At 39.4% G+C, this 20,067-nt stretch overlaps 1 protein-coding gene and 2 long non-coding RNA genes across 3 annotated transcripts; 1 reads left to right on the top strand and 2 right to left on the bottom strand.

Moving 5' to 3' along the window:
- Positions 1–4,191: 4,191 nt before the first annotated feature.
- Positions 4,192–9,117, bottom strand: LOC145450489 (uncharacterized). Its single transcript, XR_013918497.1, has 3 exons — positions 9,003–9,117; positions 8,449–8,549; positions 4,192–8,268 (listed from the first exon to the last, which is right to left on the bottom strand). It is a non-coding gene; the product is annotated as an uncharacterized LOC145450489 (long non-coding RNA).
- Positions 9,118–9,876: 759 nt separating this feature from the next.
- LOC145450490 (uncharacterized) lies at positions 9,877–11,261 on the top strand. Its single transcript, XR_013918498.1, has 3 exons — positions 9,877–10,927; positions 10,997–11,109; positions 11,172–11,261. It is a non-coding gene; the product is annotated as an uncharacterized LOC145450490 (long non-coding RNA).
- Positions 11,262–17,326: 6,065 nt separating this feature from the next.
- Positions 17,327–18,412, bottom strand: LOC145449957 (somatostatin receptor type 2-like). The gene has a single exon (XM_080328398.1). The coding sequence runs from the start codon at positions 18,410–18,412 to the stop codon at positions 17,327–17,329; it is 1,086 nt and encodes a 361-aa protein (XP_080184524.1).
- Between the last annotated feature and the right edge of the window lie 1,655 nt (positions 18,413–20,067).

A 20,067-nucleotide genomic window follows, 5' to 3' on the forward strand; every position in this document is an offset into this window, starting at 1 on the left:
AACGCGCCATCCCCCCCCCCCTATCGCCCACTTTGTTATTTTCGCCCCCTATCGCCTCCTTCGTCCGTTTTCGCCCCCCTACCGCCCCTTCGCTATCTTCGCCCCCCCCCCCCCCCGAGACTGCCAAATCGCCCTCTGGGTGGCGACATCGCCTACGTGGGGAACCACTGATCCGTCAATATGTTTGTGAGAGAACAATGGGGGCTCAGTAAATCGCACGATCATTGAATGATTGGTCGCTCTCACCAGTTACACCAGCGTTTCGCAAACAATCCGAACAAATGCAAGATACAGTGATTTTTATCGAGGCCGATTATTATAATTATATTCGATGACTTGAAATTGACTCGTGAATTTTGCTCCGAGTCACGAGTTAATCCACATTTCTGATGCGCCGAGTCAAGTCAAGTCATTTTGACCTAGCCACTCGAGTCAAGTCAAGTCATCCGAAAAAGGTGACTCGAGTCTGACTCGAGCCATCCCAACACTGGCTGGTATAACCTTATTCGAGTATGCGAACCTTGAGTTCCGAGAAAGCAACTTCGTAATGATGCTCCTTTTAAATGCGAGAACCCATGATTACATGCGTAAGTGGAGCCAAACATGGTCACTACAGGAGCAGTATATACCCAATGTAAGGTGCGTTACATCAGTGTCGTGGGGTCAGGAAAGCCAAGTGAGGCAGTTCGTCACCTGTCGCCAGGATGAGTGACCGAAAACTGTGAAACCTTCAATTGCTATTGGTATTTTCTATGAATGGTAATGAATGACTGAATTTTGAACATTTTCCTCTCTAAATTAAGAATTTTACATAATTCTTATTCGAAAATAAAGTCTGAAACGATAGGCTATGCACAGACGGGTCAAGCTTCACCATTGATGCCGCAATTCATCGTAAATAGCTTGGAATTTATAATAGTTTAACTGATATTAATTTAATATAATATGGTCGCACTGATTCCGAATATCTAAATAGGCCTACTGCTCGACTTCTCAATTCTCAAAGTATAAGGCGCCACCGCCACCCGTCTACATTCTATCGCCGGTACTACAAAGCGACTTACCAATCAAGAACGTGGATAGCTATGGCGTTGTTTGTAATTCGAGTTTGTAATTGCGAGTGTCACTTCCAAGGCAGTTCATTTTGCGCCTCAGATCAGAAGACAGTGGGCATTTATTTGATAATTGCGTCGTCACATGGGCATCGCCACGTCTGCTATTCTCTTTCGTCAATCAACGTATCGTGCAATCCAAGATTTCGAGTCGGGTACATCGAATTCGCGAGTGATATTGGTCGCCAGGCGACAGTAACCTAAATTTGTGGATTTTGAAAAGGGGGTCCGAGCCCCTAACCCTGAAGACGGCACTGTCTTTACCTCTCAAAAGACATGTTTATACGGTCACGAGAATAATTATTATGGTCGTAATGAAAATATACTAATAGGTTGCTGCAATATTGATTAATTCAGTTGAAAATTAAATTTTTGGCAAAGAGCCATATCTTATACCCAAAAGAGTCGTATATGGCTCGCGAGCCATAGGTGTCCTGAGGGACGAGTTTCAGCTCTTTGACCGAGCTGGACGAGAGTATCTGGCTGATAGTATGTATGACTGACTTCAGATATGCTTAACTAGCTTGCTAATCCAGAGACAGTGTCTTTCCGGTACTTTGTATTGACGAACAGTGAGCACGGATCAACTAACCCAACTTATAACAAGACGTTAAAAAATGCTTGCAAATACTGTAAATGAAAAAGACATTACGTCATTGCCCTACCAAACGAGGAGCAAGTCATGACCCTGCTTACTACATGGCCGTCGAAAGAAAGAGAGAAACGTGGTCGTGCTTCTTCTGCCGTCCGATGAGGCGAGTCGAGCGTGACGATTGTGACGAAAGAATAGTGTTAAAGAAACCACCATGACAATGGGTTCCCGACCGCTGGTGTAAAACTGGGGGTTGTGAAAGCATCTGATTGGGGGCGCGAAGCTGCATTCGACTGAAATTTTTTTACGCTCTTATTGCTTAGTTATTGCTCTGCATATTTGAGAATTCTCTCATTAACATTCATAATCTCCATGCCCTCAAACTATCCGTTGGGATTGCTAGCGTTCCGGTTGCATTTTGTGAAATGACGATTAGGGAGCCCTAACTTTTTCACCATGATAAAGGGGGCGTGTCTAAAAAAAGTTTCAGCACCACTGAGCAAATCCGAATATCGCTTCTTTAGTCGCTCATAGTTCGTAGTTCAAAATAGAATGAAAGAATTTTTTTTTGTTGCATTTGTATTTATTTAAAAAATAACATTTCTTTTGCGGAAATTATATTCCCGTCGCCCATTTCAAAGAGCACGGCGTTGTACCGACGTGAGAGTCTTAAAACGTGGTTGTTCAACTGTGTGGCCTATTTTTATCTTGATATTGAATTTATGTGGCCTGCGGCCTCTACGAAACTTGAAAAGTGGCCCGCGACTCATTCTGAGTTGAGGACCTCTGACGTAAAGTGAATTTGATAAGAACTCTGGTGTGAAAATGCCCTGTTTATTTGCATCTTCCTTTTATTGGGAAAATATCCGAGAGGTTTAAAAAGTCAAATTTATTCATCAGTGAACCATTGTTTTTCACTAGTGAAAAGTCGGATACACGGATACTCGCAACGCAAAAGGATGTACTACTTGCGAAAAAACAAAGCAACACAATCTGTCATGTGATAGTCGGTATCCAGATCGCACATCTCAGTATTGGCGCCAAAGAATTCGTCCGCATGTCCCACGGCAAATCAAGGTAACTTAAAATGTTTCCCCAACTCCATCATCGCGCAATCTGTTGACATACTGCGTGATTATGACCAAGTTAATGCTTGTAAAACGGCTATTGTACAGCATCTTTTATATCACCGTCAATGTGCCAGTCTGCTAATCATTACAATGAGAGTCAATTTTTTATACTTGCTCGTGGCCGTCTCTTTTTCATTTGAAGGTCCTGATGGAAACTACGATCATAAGGCTGCGAATGCTGATTCTCTGTCGACAGAAGGAACGACTCTACACTCTGGAATATTCCCTTAACGTTAAATGTTGTTGTTTTCGGTTATTTATAACCAAATATTAATGTTACCATACGTCCTCCTTTAGGAGGATTTGTCCTCATTTTACAGGAAATTGAAAATGTGCTCCAAGGACGCCTAGATGTAGATGTCCTCCTTTACAGCTTTGACAGCTAGGCTAATGGACAGGGTCAACTGAAATCACCATAAATGGCGCAAAATATATAATGCGGACATCCGAGTTGTTCATTCGGGAGTCGAATCAGAGTGATGACATTTTTTAGTCAACACCTCGTAAGTCTCGTAAAAGTGGGTAATTCATGAATCGAGTGAAAGTTATGACCTTTTTTTAGTCCACACAACAACTTCCATGATTTTTTAAAAGTGTTCTCCTTTTACGGGTTCCAAAATATAGTAACCCTGAAAATAAGTACTCGTTAAAGTTCGCTATGTATCGTTACTTCCGTTTCTTGCCTGTCTACAAGTTGTTTGTTTTTGTTATTATTCGTCATGCAGACAAAATAGTTTCTACATTTCGAATTTGAGTCACTCTGTTTCTGACGTTCGCTACTGATGAGAGTCAGTCGAAAATCTTTAAGCTAGGGGCTCCCAAACTCGAGGTCGCGACCGCAATGGCGTCGTTTGCCTATTCTCTGGGGTCCCTTACAATAATGTCAATGGAGCGTAGCAGTAGGCCTACTTGACTATACTTCGATTGGATATAGATAGATATCGTTCTTAAAGAACGATATACATTGCTATCGTCTTGATTGAGTTTCCTATAATCTAGAGTCGGGCTTTGACGAGTTCATAATTGCTGTTACCGCGCACATAGTCGCCAGCTTCACACATAGGCCATGAGTAGGTGACGGCGAAGGTAACCAGCACGCCAAATAAGGTGGTGGGTCGCGCAACATTTTCAAAGCCAAATTCGGGGTCGCGACTATAAAAAGTTTGGCCCCTGCTTCAAGCGAATCAATCACCAATTTGAAGTTGCTGTCTCGCGTTACTGCTACTTCTACTTAACAGTTTTCAGTCGTTTAGGCTAAACTAGTCTTATAGGAGTTACTTTGTTTCGTACTCGCAAAATGCTTGAGTGCTTGAGTAGGAATTTGAAGCGTTCATTTTACTACTGCTCGAGTACACTCTAAATTCGAATGCGTGCAGTGGAACGCAAACTTACACGCCAAATCCGGTTTTTTTTTAAACTACCACATAACGTGCTGGAGCCGATGTGTGCCTGGCTATCCTGTGTTTAGTGGTGGTGTGTTCATGTTGACTGGTGCAGAGCTCGAAATTAATACCAGCCATCCATGAATTTTTACTCAGCTTAGGCTCAAAAAAGATTTTATTGCAACGAAAGATCAAGACAGAACATTCATTGCAGACGAAAATGTGTGAATTTCTAGCTTGCACATTGCACAATTGAAAAACACAGTTGCAACCACAAATTACATTTGAATCAGAGCAAAGAAACATTTCACAAATTGGGATAGAATTAGAATCATAGCGACACAGTTGTTATCACAAATTAGATTCTAATTAAAGCAAAAAAACATTTCAAAAATTGGAGTAGAATCACAATCCTAGCGACACGGTTGTTTTAACAAATTACTTTCTAATTAGAGCAAAGAAACATTTCACAAATTGGTATCGAATTAGTATTATAGCGACCAGTTGCAGCCACAAATTACATTTGAATCAAAGCAGAGAAGCATTTCAAAAAATGGAGTAGAATTACAATCATAGCAACACAGTTGTTTTCACAAATTAGATTCTAATTAGTGCAAAAAAATATTTCCCAAATTGGAGTAGAAATAAAGTCATAGCGACACAGTTGTTATCACAAATTAGATTCTAGTTGGTGCAAAAAACATTTCATAAATTGGAGTAGAGTTAGAATCATAGCGACACAGTTCTTATCACAAATTACTTTCTGATTAGAGCAAAGAAACATTTCACAAATTGGTATGGAATTAGAATTATAGCGACCAGTTGCAGCCACAAATTACATTTGAATCATAGCAAAGAAGCATTTCAAAAATTGGAGTAGAATTACAATCATAGCAACACAGTTGTTTTCACAAATTAGATTCTAATTAGTGCAAAAAAATATTTCCCAAATTGGAGTAGAATTAAAGTCATAGCGACACAGTTGTTATCACAAATCAGATTCTGGTTAGTGCAAAAAACATTTCAAAAATTGGAGTAGAGTTAGAATCATAGCGACTCAGTTCTTATCACAAATTAGATTCTAATTAGTGCAAAAAAATATTTCCCAAATTGGAGTAGAATTAAAGTCATAGCGACACAGTTGTTATCACAAATTAGATTCTAGTTAGTGCAAAAAACATTTCATAAATTGGAGTAGAGTTGGAATCATAGCGACACAGTTCTTATCACAAATTACTTTCTGATTAGAGCAAAGAAACATTTCACAAATTGGTATGGAATTAGAATTATAGCGACCAGTTGCAGCCACAAATTACATTTGAATCATAGCAAAGAAGCATTTCAAAAATTGGAGTAGAATTACAATCATAGCAACACAGTTGTTTTCACAAATTAGATTCTAATTAGTGCAAAAAATTATTTCCCAAATTGGAGTAGAATTAAAGTCATAGCGACACAGTTGTTATCACAAATTAGATTCTAATTAGTGAAAAAAACATTTCATAAATTGGAGCAGAATTACCATCACAGCAACACAGTTGTTTTCACAAATTAGATTCTAATTAGTGCAAAAAAATATTTCCCAAATTGGAGTAGAATTAAAGTCATAGCGACACAGTTGTTATCACAAATTAGATTCTAGTTAGTGCAAAAAACATTTCATAAATTGAGTAGAGTCAGAATCATAGCGACACAGTTCTTATCACAAATTAGATTCTAATTAGAGCAAAAAAACATTTCAAAAATTGGAGTAGAATTAGAATTATGGTAACACAGTTGTTTTCACAAATTAGATTCTAATTAGATCAAAAAAAAAACATTTTAAAAATAGGAGTAGAATTACAATCATAGCAACACAGTTGTTTTCACAAATTAGATTCTAATTAACGCAAAAATATTTCCCAAATTGGAGTAGAATTAGAATCATAGCGACACAGTTGTTATCACAAATTAGATTCTAATTAGAGCAAAAAAAACATTTCCCAAATTGGAGTAGAATTAGAATTATAGCGACACAGTTGTTATCACAAATTAGATTCGAATCAGAGCAAAGTAACATTTGAAAAATTGGAGTAGAATCAGAATAATTACTGCAGTATATTTTCTGAATTAGACTAGAATCCAATTAGGGGTAGTTTTTATTTCAAATTAGAGTAGAATTAGAAATATAGCTATACGGTAGTTTTTTTCTAAATTAGATTCGATTGAGAGCAAAGAAACATTTCACAAATTAGAGTAGCATCAGAATTTATAGCTACACAGCTTTTTCCAAATTAGAGTAGAATTAGATTTGTAGCTCGTTTTTTTTTTCGAAATTAGAGTGGGATTAGAATTATAGTAACAGTTTTTTTTTCAAATTATAGAGTAGAATTAGAACTATAGCAACACTGTTTTTTCCAAATTAGAGTACAACTAGAATTATAGGTTCAGTTGTTTTCACAAATTAGATTCGAATGAGAGAGACGAAGCACTTCACGAATTAAAGTAGAATTATAATTATAGCTAGTTTTTTTTTCAAAATTAGAGTATAATCAGAATTTTAGCTACACATTTTTTTCACTCTAATTAGACAACTAGACTAGTACTAGAATTGTATAGTTGTCCAAGTCAGCAAACGAAATCAAAATCATTACTGGGATTTCTGGAATCTGCTCATAAAACAGAGAAGCTTGTTGGATTGAAACCCAAATTTTTGTCTCCAATCAGGACATACTGTAAAGTTGACAGTATCTGGAAAACTTTTGGATATGCGGGGTCACAAACATAATAACACGCGAGAAGATCCTGCACCATCTCAAATGGTTTCGCTTTATTGTGAGACGATCCCTTTATGCGGATGCCATTCGCCACGATCCATGACTGCAGGTCACCATTTTCATGGTGCGCTAGTACGAGATGTCGAGGACTCAGCTTTGTGGCCGTTAATTGGACTGAATGGGCCTGGAATTGAAAGAAATATGTTAAGTAAAATTATATTGCCAATAATCCATGTGTGAATCGAAAGCACAAGATTTAGATTATGTAGAATTGCCTTTATGGGACTTCTGCATAATGCATATTGAATAAAAATAGAGCTGAATAGGTCAATATAGGTTTTTTCCAATATGGTTAACAAGTTTAACTCATGGAAACAAGTGATAGCAAATTCTGTCGTCACGACATGCTGTCTAGTCGTTGACATGTATGGGTTTTTCCACATAATCATAAGTTTACTAACCTTTAATGATCCATTCAGATTTGATCAGTATACCATCATACAGGTTCCTTTTGGAACGGCACAAGTATTATGTTCACATTCACTGATTCTATGCACTATATCCATGGTAGCCATCCTCATGGACTCGTAGTCAGGAAAACCAAAAATTACATTAGCAGCAGAAATGATTTTCCGTGGCGTGGGACGAAAACGAATTTACACCAGCTCATTCTACCTTAGATTTATAGCCTTATCAAAAATAATGATGTAATTGAAAAGCATTTAATAATCATTTATTTTTGGAGGACTTCTTTCAGTTCGAGTGTTTATTGCACCGTCATAACGTAAACAGCGTCAATCAAAACATAGGCCTACCATATTTTCAGCACCCAAAAACAAAATGCGGCACACGTCTGAGCTCAACAGACCCCGAATTAGAACACATGTTTGTGGCGCAACTTGGAAATCAACAGACCCCCGAATTAGAATTAACTCAACATGCGCGCATGTTAAGCCATAAAATTTTCAAACAACTAGCTGTACTTTTGTGACGGTCTGTTAAGTTCAAACTTGTGCCAGATAGTGGCATGCAAAACGTCCAAGGTTTTACGGAAAACGCCGAACAATGTTTGCCGAAAAATCAGGACAAGAGTCGAAATCCGTACAAATCTGACAAATCAGGACGTTATGGTACATCTATGTTCATTGTTCACACAGTTCCAGGTTAATCAAGCAGCAAATCCTACAACTCACCTGATAAAGCGTTATCGGCCTCAAATCCTGTTGTGATTCTCTTTTCAGTTACTGATGCATTTCGTAACTCCCTCAGGAGCATAACCGCAGCGGCTTGTTTTCCCTACAAATAAATATAAAGTAGAAGATCTATTTGGTTGAAGGACATTCCACTTATTGCATTCCGGTTGATATGACGGCAAGAGTTCTGACACAACAATATTTAATACATAAAATTGCAACAAAAATAAACAGGATTATCCCAATTAATGAATTCATTCTAGAATAGTTAAATAATACTAACCTCTTCATCTGTCTATAGCTCTACTCCAAATATTTCGTCAGGAGTAGTAAGTATTTCGCTTCGACACTCCTCGGAACGAACATTTGAAACCCCGCTCTGATCTATTACAAAGGCAAAGTGTTACTATAAAAGCAGCTATGTAGTGAGCTAAGCATGCACATTGCACACACACTTCTATGTGTTATATAGAGGGAACTTGATATGAATATAATAAGATTTATTTCACTGGATAATATTAACAATAATTATTATAATAGGTTCATGAATGAAATATCATGTTTTCAACCAATGAAATTGTCATGTAATTGGAAAAACAAGTGAGTCAACTGCAAAGCAAGATCTATATAACTTGGTCAAGAATTCTAGTTGTAAACCCATATTGCATCAAGTTAGAGGATTAACTGACATTCTGAAACTCAGTTTCGATGCTACTGCAAGTTGATCTAAAAGGCAATCTACCAATATTTCTCACACTGCTGCTTGCTGTAAGAACCCTCTTGACAACATACCGGTAATCATAACATATCGCATGTTGATATTCTTGAACGAATTACCTTCAATTATTAGAGCAATGTGTTCTCTCGTAATGCCGTACGCAATCAACATCTTCTTTATTCCTTCCGCTATGATGAGATTAGCGACACGTTCATCCACATCCACAAAGTCACTATACTGCGACCTGTCGCTCCATTTAAATTTGACCGTGACTGAGTTCCCGCCGTTACCGAGAGATGTGAAGCGTGAATGAGAGAGAGAGAGAGGGATAGCAATAGAGAAATACAGAGATGTTTATTCAGTCAACAGTCAAAAGCAGAATGCACTGATAATAGCCAGGTAACACTAACGATTACTAAACAACGTACTTCAAAATTACATGGTGATGACAATGATTGATTGATTGATTGATTTCTTCATTGCTATACTGCTGATATATCAATGATCATTGATTAAAGGGGCACTGCACTCAAAAAATGATGTGGTGTCAAATTGAAGGGCAAAACGAAAAAAAAATTTTGGCCGCAGCCGTTTTCTTCAGAACGCCACCGTAATGGAGCTGCAATTTATTGAAATTTCCAGAGTTGCACCCGGCTGCAGCAGTCGCGGCTCCGGGTAATTTCTTAACCCGTTACATGGCACGATGACTTCATCGTCGCATTTGCTCGACGCGATTACGCAGTCACGCAAAGGACGAACTTCAGATAGTTGTCAGCCGATGTTATGAAGCAAATATGTCTTACACGCCAAGGTGGTGTAGATACGGCATTCCACGGACGATATTCAGTCAGTAGATTTTTCTCTTAGCCGGGCCTAGTGTATTCTATTTCTTGCGGGCATGAATAGATCATGTCCTATTCTTATGTTATGTATAAAACATTACCATCACCAATCAGTGTGCCCTCTGAACATTTCAAAATTCAGAGCGGGATGATGAATTTTCGTACAGTACCCGAACGTCCCGAACCACCAATTTTGAATGTCATGAATTTTGTCATGTTCATGGGGAACCCTGACTGGTGGTATTCGTGTAGTGGATAAGAAATTACTGTTACCCTGAAAAACGGCTACAGCATAAAGTGCTTTTCAACCTGTGTGACGGTTCGTACTTGTGCGAATGAAAAGAATTTCAACCAAATAGTCAACCAATGTTAAGTGTGAAAGAAAAACTGTATTTCTGGAGTTGAGCTGGAAAGTTATTCTTTTTTTAGTCGACCGACCACGGAGTCTGAAAAATTTACAATTTTTTCAGGATTCTACTTGATCCACTATTGGAATTTTGGCACACATTCATATAGCGTTGACATAATACGTCGATTTAGTGGAAAAGTGATATTGTTGCGAGTGAATATTGTTCATGGGTTCGCCCTTTAAGCTTCGAAAGAAATCACTGCACGATACCCGCAGAAAAAGCAACGAAGACCTTGAGAACAGCGGAAGTGCGATATCTGTGATTTTTCTACTGTGCAGTGATTTTAGTATTTGATTAATCAGCAATACGATACACTAAATGTGAAATAATGACGCTCTGTACCTACAGGAAGGTCTACAAATACAAAAAGTGATAAGCTTTTCATTTTCTTTTTGTGTAATAAATTCCAGCTGGCTGGTGCGAATTAAATTGTTTTTAAAAAACAGTACGAATGGAGCTCGAAAAAGTTGAAAAGCACTGGTCTACGGTATTGTCTTGCTTTACTCAGAGTCTTCGTAATAGTATATAGAATATACATAGACATTATAGCAAGCTGCAATGACATGGATAAGTTGTGCTGTTACATCGTGTGATGTCAAAAGGAATGACGAATCGCATACTCTTCATAAAATTCCTTCTGAAATTGCACTAAGACGACAGTGGTTTAGTGCCATAGGAATCTCGTCGACCAAGATAGAGCAGAAAATATTTTTGTATGCAGTAAGCATTTCAAGAAATGCGATTTTATTCGTCATCGTAAAGGAAATAGCAAGCGTCGACGACTTAAAAAGGGTTGGTGGCAATCATCTCTAGCAAACTCTTGTGTATATTTATAAAATGTTCCTTTGTATTTATTGACAGAAGCTGTACCTTCGTTGGATCTTACAAAGAAGTTCTATAAAACCAAGAACGTAACAGATCACAAATTGACTATAGTTTTGAAGGAAGATCAATCTTTGGAGGAATCTTGTCAAGTAAGGCTGCATTTGCTTTTCCCGAAGACATGTTGGATTGACTTTTGGTCCTCTCTGTTTAGTCATCTGACTCAGATTTTATGGGCTCAACATGTTCGAAATTGATTGGTGGGAAGCCCACCAAGTCTAAGGTATGGGTGGGTAACTATATTTAAAGTTCCCTATATGCATTATATAACTTTTATCTTGACAGTTCTCGATCATTGGAAGTTTATCACAACGTCATATTGAAATTTGCACCTAAACGTCTTCATTTTACTCACGACACGATGCTTGCACGAACCAAACTATCTGTCCTGGACCACAATGAGAATGTTGGTAGATTTCAGGCGGTGACAATAGCAGGTTTGCTGTGCAGATGAAATGTTCAAGAAGTGTGCATCCAGTCAGCATTGCACCAGAACCAGCCCCCTCTAAAGAGGAATTAGTTTCAAAACGTCGTTCTAGAACAGGGGTGGGCAACATACGGCCCGCGGGCGGGATCCGGCCCGCGAAGGGATTTTGTCCGGCCCGCGGACAGTTTTCCGTTTTACATGATAATGTGGCCCGCGGCCCTAGTCTGCCGAGATTTTCCACTACTTGCTTACAACGTCAAATTTTAGTGACTGCATAGTGCATGTTATTATATACGTATATGCGCAGCGTGCTAGAGTGGAGCTTACGCGTAATTTCGTCGAAGCGAGAAGACTTGCATTATCGGCATTTGCGATGTACTCAACCCTAATGTCGTTTGTGGTAATCGTGGTGTTTGTCGACTACAATGGTCAATTACACCAGGCTGATATTTCTTATTTTTCATTCTGTAACCGGCACACTTCTAGGCTTTTGTAAGACGAAAACACTGCTTATACCAAGGGGTCGCCAACTCAAAACGGGTCGCGGGCCACTTTTCAAATTTCGTAGAGGTCGCGGACCGCATGAATTCATTATCGAGATTTCTCAGGCCACACAGTTGAACAACGATGCTATCTCGTCACCTACTCAACCCTAACGAATATATGTGTTGGTAAATTAGGGGTACCGGGGTTATCGAACTCCTTGAAATCTTAATTGAGGATTGCACCGTGTGTTGATTGATCAGATAGAAGCAGACATGGCGGCGCCTGTATGACAATGCTATTCTCAAATCCACATTGTCTTCGTCATTATCGGCGAGAAATGGCTTTGAAGTGACATTACTGTCGTTAAAATGTATTCATTAAATGCGATTTATTCCTTGTATATGTGGAATGTGGATAAATGGGCGGATATTGTATCGATTCAGCAATCCGGCCCGCCAAGTACTTAATTTTCCTATATCCGGCCCGCCGACTCGAGAAGTTGCCCGCCCCTGTTCTAGAACGTGACTTACTTACAATAACATCCCTTTCTTCGAGTTGTATGGCATGTGGTGCAGTGCTGCGTAGCTTAATTTCATTCTTCCACACTGCCTGACTGCCCTGTTGTTACCCTGGCTATATAGTCCTCATATGTTTCTTTTTTATTATTCATTTTAATAAATAACAAGTAAGCAAAGTAGTGATGTATCAGGCACAGCAGCCATTAGTGGAATATAGAATGCAAACAGTTCCAGTTCACTGTCTAATAATACGTGATTTCGACTTATATAGCATAGCTGCAGTGTTTTCTATCGGCCATTTGAAACCGACATACAGTCCATCATCACTATGCAGGCTGGCAAGGGCATCCTGTTTTTGCTACCCAAAACGTCGCCATCAATAATCCATTCCAGTATGTGTCGATAAGACACCAAGCGATATTGTCTGCAATTGGAAAATATCAAAGTATATTGCAGCAATAAAAAAAAATGCTGAAAAGTAATAGCAGCATATATATGACGGAGAGTGTAATGCTCCCAATTTATAAAGTGTAGGCATTTATATAAAAGCATGCGAGAAAAAGTAAAGAATGCAGGAAATTGCCGTTTATATCCAGGAACCATGTCATAAGTCCAAGACCCTGTCGCATACATACAGGTCCAATACTAAACAACACAAAATGTTCTAGGACCCACTTGTTAGAAAGCCTTCTGCCAGGCCCATGTGGTTGATTGTTATTATTCCAATTTTTTTCTGTTCACTTTTAAAAAACGTTTCAAGAATAGAGGGATGTATATGTAGGAGAAAATCGTCATGTTCTGTTATGCAAGTCGACCCTCCATTCCCCAGAAGCTTCATTATTTGTTGTATTTCCCTGCAGCAGACGCGCTCATTCTGGTTTGTCATGGATACACAGTTCAAGCAACTGCATCATTCATTGTTGTCAAGTGTCCGAAGTTGACTCTGGTTTTCTGACGATTCCTTTGACCAATACAATGAGATTGATAAATTGCATTCAAGAAACACAGGTACAATACTTACAGAGACATGAGTTTGTGCTTCTAGAGTTGCAACAAGACGGGCGCATTCCTCCTCTGAATATTGTGGCTCGAATTAATACGGCAGGCTCTCACCAAATATCGTGATATCATCGAAATCTTCTACATCTGTATCTTCATCAGAAGTTAATTCATCAACAAGATCTTCTTCCATACCATTAATAATTTTAACAAATTTTACGTTATCTACGTGTCAAAGGAATTGCATGAATGAACTGATGGAGACAGAAGATTCGTTTGTGAAACTGAGAACAACAATGTTACGATAAAAATTTCCACAGCAATATTGGAACTTTGATAAGAATGAAATAATGATATTTTCATGTTGATTATCTATACATCTGTGTCTTGAACAAGTAAACTGAACCGTATCAAGATAGTTGCTATGCCATGGGTAAATGATGCAAAATATCCTGTGTCTCTTGCGCAAGAGCACTACTCCAAAGGTTGTGCAATGTGCACTGTGCAGTCATTAATACATCTTGAAAATGACAGCTGCATCTGCATCAATATACAACTGTAACCATCTCAGTATCATTCAACTGGCAAATACTATAGAGTCATGACAAGCTCCAGACACAAATCCTCCTGACCTAATACTTTACGTTGAGCGCCGCCTTGGTGTGCAAGACATGAGTCCTTCATAACATGACTGACAACTATCTAAAGTTCGTCCTCTGCGTAATCGCGTCGAGCAAGTGCGATGATGAAGTCATCGTGCCATGTAACGGGTTAAGAGATTACCCGGAGCCGCGACTGCTGCAGCCGGGTGCAACTCTGGAAATTTCAATAAATTGCAGCTCCATTACGGTGGCGTTCTGAAGAAAACGGCTGCGGCCAAAAAGTTTTTTTCGTTTTGCCCTTCAATTTGAGACCACGTCATTTTTTGAGTGCATTGCCCCTTTAATAATGAGGAAACGCAATATAATGGAAGTCATAGTCAAGTCAGACAATCATGTGGTTGTAACAATGATATATATAATTGGGTTGAAATGATCAATTTCTTCTGCCAGTTTGGTAGGTAAATAAAATGAGAAGAGAAACGTTCACAAAATCTAGTAAATGCAAGAAAGCGACACACTAAAATAATGGAGCGACATTGATGAAACAGCAGTCCACTTCATGGCTCCTGAGCAATGTGCCCTGTTAGGTACGCGTGTGTGCAATTGATTTGAGCTGACACGGTCTCTGCTCACATAAATTATAATAAGTTGCGCACAAAAAAATCCGAAGAGATGACCTTTTTTAGTGGTTACGCACTGTTGTCCAAGGGACCGCGCAGTGAATAGGTGAGTGCTTGTTGCAGACTCGTCAAAATTAGAGGTAACATTGCTTCTGAGCTATATGTAAACGGGGCTAAAAGCACGCATTACTTACACGAGAGTCGTTATTACCGTTCAACATCTATTATAGAAATGCTGCATCATTTGAGAATCTATATCTTGCAGCTTAATCCCCCCCCCTGCAAATAACCCAGCGGGAGCAAACGGACCCCAGGGTCATTGGGTTTACCGATGACGTCATGATCGGCACACGAGTGTACCGTACCTTACCCTGGATGATCTGGTCATTTACCAGTGACATTACGATTACATTTCAGCAGCGTTTCCAGCGTCGACCTCACAATCCCTCTCAATCTTACTGATCTCACAACTCGTGCGGCGACTTACCGGACTATTAAAATGTATACGTAAACTCTTTCATAGTGATCATAAGCCGGCGACAGATGATAAGATGAGAGCAGAAGCACATATTTCGTAACTTTATCTGATGAAGTGTGGACTTGCACATATTATGACACCACTTCGGCGAAAGATTTGGGTCGACTTTATGTGTTTGTCCCATATTGCAATTTTGAATGCACAATTTTGTGTCTACATCGATGCTTTCGATTTAGAGTGTACCAAAGATCCCTGCTTTGACTACCTCTTACCATAGCCACAGTCATAAATCTATCTTTAATCCGTATATGGTCCAGTGCATCATGCTCAAGTGATGCATGCTCGCTCGCGTATCCATCGACCGCTTGTCGTGACATTTGACGTGACGTCATTTCATCAGTTCCGTCGATCGTTTGCATGATGTTCAGTTATCGGTTTGCCTATATGTTGCGCATGCCACACGGTCACACGGTAGTAAAGTAGTTTGCTAATTATTCAGCCTACCATAGACCAGGGGTGTCAAACTCAAATTACGTCGCGGGCCGGACTCAAACTTTCAATTCTCTCGCGGGCCGCACCAGTAATCTGAGCCCAAAATGTTACATCATGCCCTTGCTTTTCCTTGAGTACTTTATTATTATCAAGAGTATATAGATAATATTACATTGCATTGTATGACGGGTCATGGGGGTTTTATTCTAGTAACTAGCAACGCCGTTATTCGCGAACAATGGAATTGGTAAAAATACGACGATTGGCCGTCTGGGTACAGTTATTGACCGTTAAAGCAGTGGCAGTAACGACCATCGACGATATAAGTCGGCATATTTCAATACTCCCTTTGCTATAGTCGTAATCTGGTGTTAGCGTCATGTATGAGTTGTGAGGAATGCAAGAGATCCAGCTGTAAATACGAACGTTAGAATTTAGTTCGATATTATTAAATCGCTATTCGGGTTGCTCTGGATTCAGGGGACCTTTTGAATCGAAGTTACACATCATAGCGACCAAAGATATTCAAACTATATTTATGGTGTTACTAATAATTCTCCAAGTATGCTGCATATTACGATTCTGCTTGGCGTTTTCGCTTCTGTGAATAACTACTTCTTGGTCAATTTTGCCATAAAACCCTGAACCCAATGTGCAGTATTTTGCCTTCTCAAAATTGGGTGTCAATGTCACCGACTTATTCCTAGTGGTAACTATAGAGTGAAGCCACAACACCATATTCGGTGGATTATATTGTGGCATATGAGCATACTCGACTTGGGGGATTATTTAATGAATGTAATCCCTTCAAAACATCTCAACATTTGATACAAATGTGCTGGATAAGATGAGCATTCTTCAAACTACTCAGATTTGCTTCGCGGGCCGTATGTTTGACACCCTTGGTCTAGGGGTGTGCAATGAGCGAATGCGGCAATATAATGTGAAGATATGGGCTTATTTGGAGGGCAACCACGCTGGCGTCGGAACTCATTAAGACATGAAGTTTTGACCAACATACGGCTGGGCAAAGATCGATGACGATAGAACCTTGACCAAAATTGACCGCCTCCGGTTGGCCGAAAAAATTCGATATTGATATATCCGCTCGTCGAAATCGGAGGCACCGAATAGTCCAGTCCTTGCAATCCGAGTGGCAGTAGCACAGATATGAGCCCCCAAAATCATAAACTCCAATTTGAAATTGCGTGCGTCTGACATGTTTCATAGAGCTGCGTTGCGCAAAACTGTTGTTTGCGCGTTTTCTATGCCATATATGCCAGTAAAACGTAGCATACTAACATTAAAAATGTATTATTTTCAATTTGTGAGGCTTGGCTCGCGAGAGGTCATTAAAATTCAGGTTTAGGTAGCGGTCTAAAAAGTTTAAGGATCACTGCCTTATAAAATCATCACGAAATTCTTCGTATATTGAGTTTCACTCTCCTTGTCCACTCGTATAATCATACTTCTTGCGCGCTATTTAACTACGGCTGCAATTTGTGTCCGTGGCTGGTACAATCACTTTTATTTACAGAGTGTATATAGGTTGAGAATTAAAATGAGGAAAATATTCCATAATGACATATGCAATTACACGAAGCCCAAAGTAGGTTAACATACTATAATCCAATATGTAAAAACCGAAGATCTTTTGCAACAAATCATCTCAACGGATCGCACATTATTATCGATCAGGGTTTGTGAAATTTCCAGCGTTTGTGAAATTTCCTTCTTCGACTGTGTTGAGCTCCATGTCTGCTCCTTGACTCTCAATGGAATCTCCCGTCAACGGCTCCACTCTACAAGTTCCAAATGCCCGTTTGAAGCTTTTTTTAGTTGCTTTCCAGATGGCCTCCGATCCGACATTGTAAAGAATGGGGTTGAGCGATTCGGTCAAATTCAATAGCCCACGTTGTGCCATAAACCCTATGGTGTACGTACGCGCGTCTTTGATTACTCCCGAAAATGCGACAATTTGAAAAGTGAACTTGGGTATATAGCCAACGAGAAACGATGCTATGATAAATCCAAGCTGGATCAGAACTTTTCGCTCCTCTTGTCTAGACTCTCCGTTGCCAGTCATTTCCTTTCGTTTCAATTTCTGATTGAGAAGTGACATCGTGATTGAAATGCAGCTGATCACAATCACAGATATCGGAACAAAATTCAACACTACGTGATCCATCAAATTGAAAATATTCAAACTCCATTTGAATTCCCTGGGAAAATAGCAGACCAAGTGCCCGCTATTTGAAAGAAACACATCCATATAGATAGCCGGTAACGGCATCACCAATGCAGTTGTTACTGAGAAAACGGATACCACTATTACTTTGGCTCTCTTTGCTGTCATTACGCCCATTGCCTTTGTGGGACGGTGGATAGCGTACAGTCGCCATAAAGAGATGACAAGCACAAGTTGAATAGTGACAGCGGATGTAACTGACAAGACACTACGGAGACTTTTGCAAACGACTCTGTTCCAAGGATATTCCTTTACAGCGGTAGCATCCATTAGTTGCTTGATTATCAGTGGTGACGCTACAGCGGAGATAATGTCGGAACAGCACAGACCGGCGATGAACACATTAAGGGGGGTTTGCTTCATTCCCAAAAGAACACCAAGGGTAATCACGTTCGAGACGATCGAAAATATGTAAATGATGGCAAATATCGTGATAATCGTAGTTATTTCATTTGCCGAAAACGATTGCGTAATGTTCGGACCGTCGGTTGCCAGGAAAAGATGTGATGTTGCAGATACAACCATGATGGCTGTGCTGTTCATGATCAGAACACAACGGGTTCTAATACAGGAGAGCCGATAATAAAATCTATGACCTATAGAACTAATGATATATCTGAGAATGGAAACGAAGATCAAGTGCCCCAGTGGACTGGGATCATTCGCCTTAATTATAAAAAATTGTTCCGCTCGTTATGCTCACAGGTACGTGATAATTCATGATAAATGTGCACTTACCTTAACCTCCATACCGATTTTGACTTACATTTCAATTGAACAGTTGTTACGTACTATACCAAACCTGGGCATTGTACGGCCAGCGACGCGATTCTGAGCGCCCCGCGAAAAATTCCTCCGAATTTAGACCAATATATATATTTAATAATGTTAATGCGTAGACTAAACCTATAGGCTGTATAAACTGAACCGTAAATGTGTTTACTTTGAAGTTTACTATATTTATGTACCGTGATTACGCAACCCACTTCAGTCGTATGAGTAATCCGGATTCAAAACAAAGACAATATAGAGCAAAGTATTCCGAGCAGATTTCCGTGTAAGGAATATAATGCATGTCGAAAATACAATCGGCTAATGTGGACCTCGGACGGAGCTGGCAAAACAGGAAGGCTACTTTACCAAGCCACACTGATGCAAGGACGCAGCCTAATAATTACCACATTCACTTGGCAGCATTTGTTAACAACGTAATTCTCTGCCTTCAATTTAATAATAAATGTGCACGTCACGCTATATAGTCTGAAGTCAAACTTTTGTGTCGGCCCGCCGACTTATTTCCTACTTCACGTTTCTTAGGATTACCCTACACTGTAAAAAATCTGGTAGATTTACTGGGAAATCTCTGTAAATTTTACCACAAATTACCGGTCGCAGCCAATTACTGTGCGTAGCTTGTCATTTTACATTTTGATATGTAATATTACCTTAATATAGCTGTAAAGTAAGTTACCAGAATTTCTTCGCAAAATTACTGACAGTTACTCGTTACTGCAGTTTACCGGGCTATTGGCAAAATTGATTAGCTTCAAAATCGCTGCAGCCAATGTATACGTAGAACTGAATGTTACTGATATATCATTCTATAGAGGTGATTTGACCTGATTGAACCTCGTTTGCGAGACTGGGGTCTGTCATACCGAAATTGTTGGCCCTAGTATCAATTTAAGCTTATTAGGGTACAAGAAATAACTGACGATCGTAGCTAATGTGGTACACCGTAGCCATATTATATTATAAGGCAATAGCTGTACGGCCAGTCTCGCTGGTTACATTCGTTGTCACGGATAAGGCTGATAAGTTAGAAAATTAGTTCAGGGTGTATAATATTGCTCGGGGAAACTAGAAATATCAGCACCGCATGCTCAGCAAACCATTTGTTAATGGCGGACAAGGCGACCTGTAATAGGTTACATTAGGTGTGGTGACCAGACATGGGGTGATTACTTCATGAATGTAATCGATTGCGATTACGATTACTTCTGAATCACGCGATTACGATTACGATTACGATTAGAGCAAAATCAGGAAGTAGTCGATTACGATTACGATTACATTGGAAAAGTAATCACGATTACTCACGATTACATTTATTTTGCTTCTTAGAACTAATCTTACAAGATATATTGAAGACAATATAAGGATTGCGTCCTGCGTCGAAA

Source organism: Botryllus schlosseri, chromosome 11 (assembly GCF_051294905.1).
Source record: "Botryllus schlosseri isolate E-star chromosome 11, Bs_hap1, whole genome shotgun sequence".
In the NCBI taxonomy this organism is placed as follows: domain Eukaryota; kingdom Metazoa; phylum Chordata; class Ascidiacea; order Stolidobranchia; family Styelidae; genus Botryllus; species Botryllus schlosseri.

Coding starts and splice junctions, on each gene's coding strand:
- LOC145449957 (XM_080328398.1), bottom strand. CDS start 18,412: ATGGTTGTATCTGCAACATCACATCTTTTCCTGGCAACCGACGGTCCG.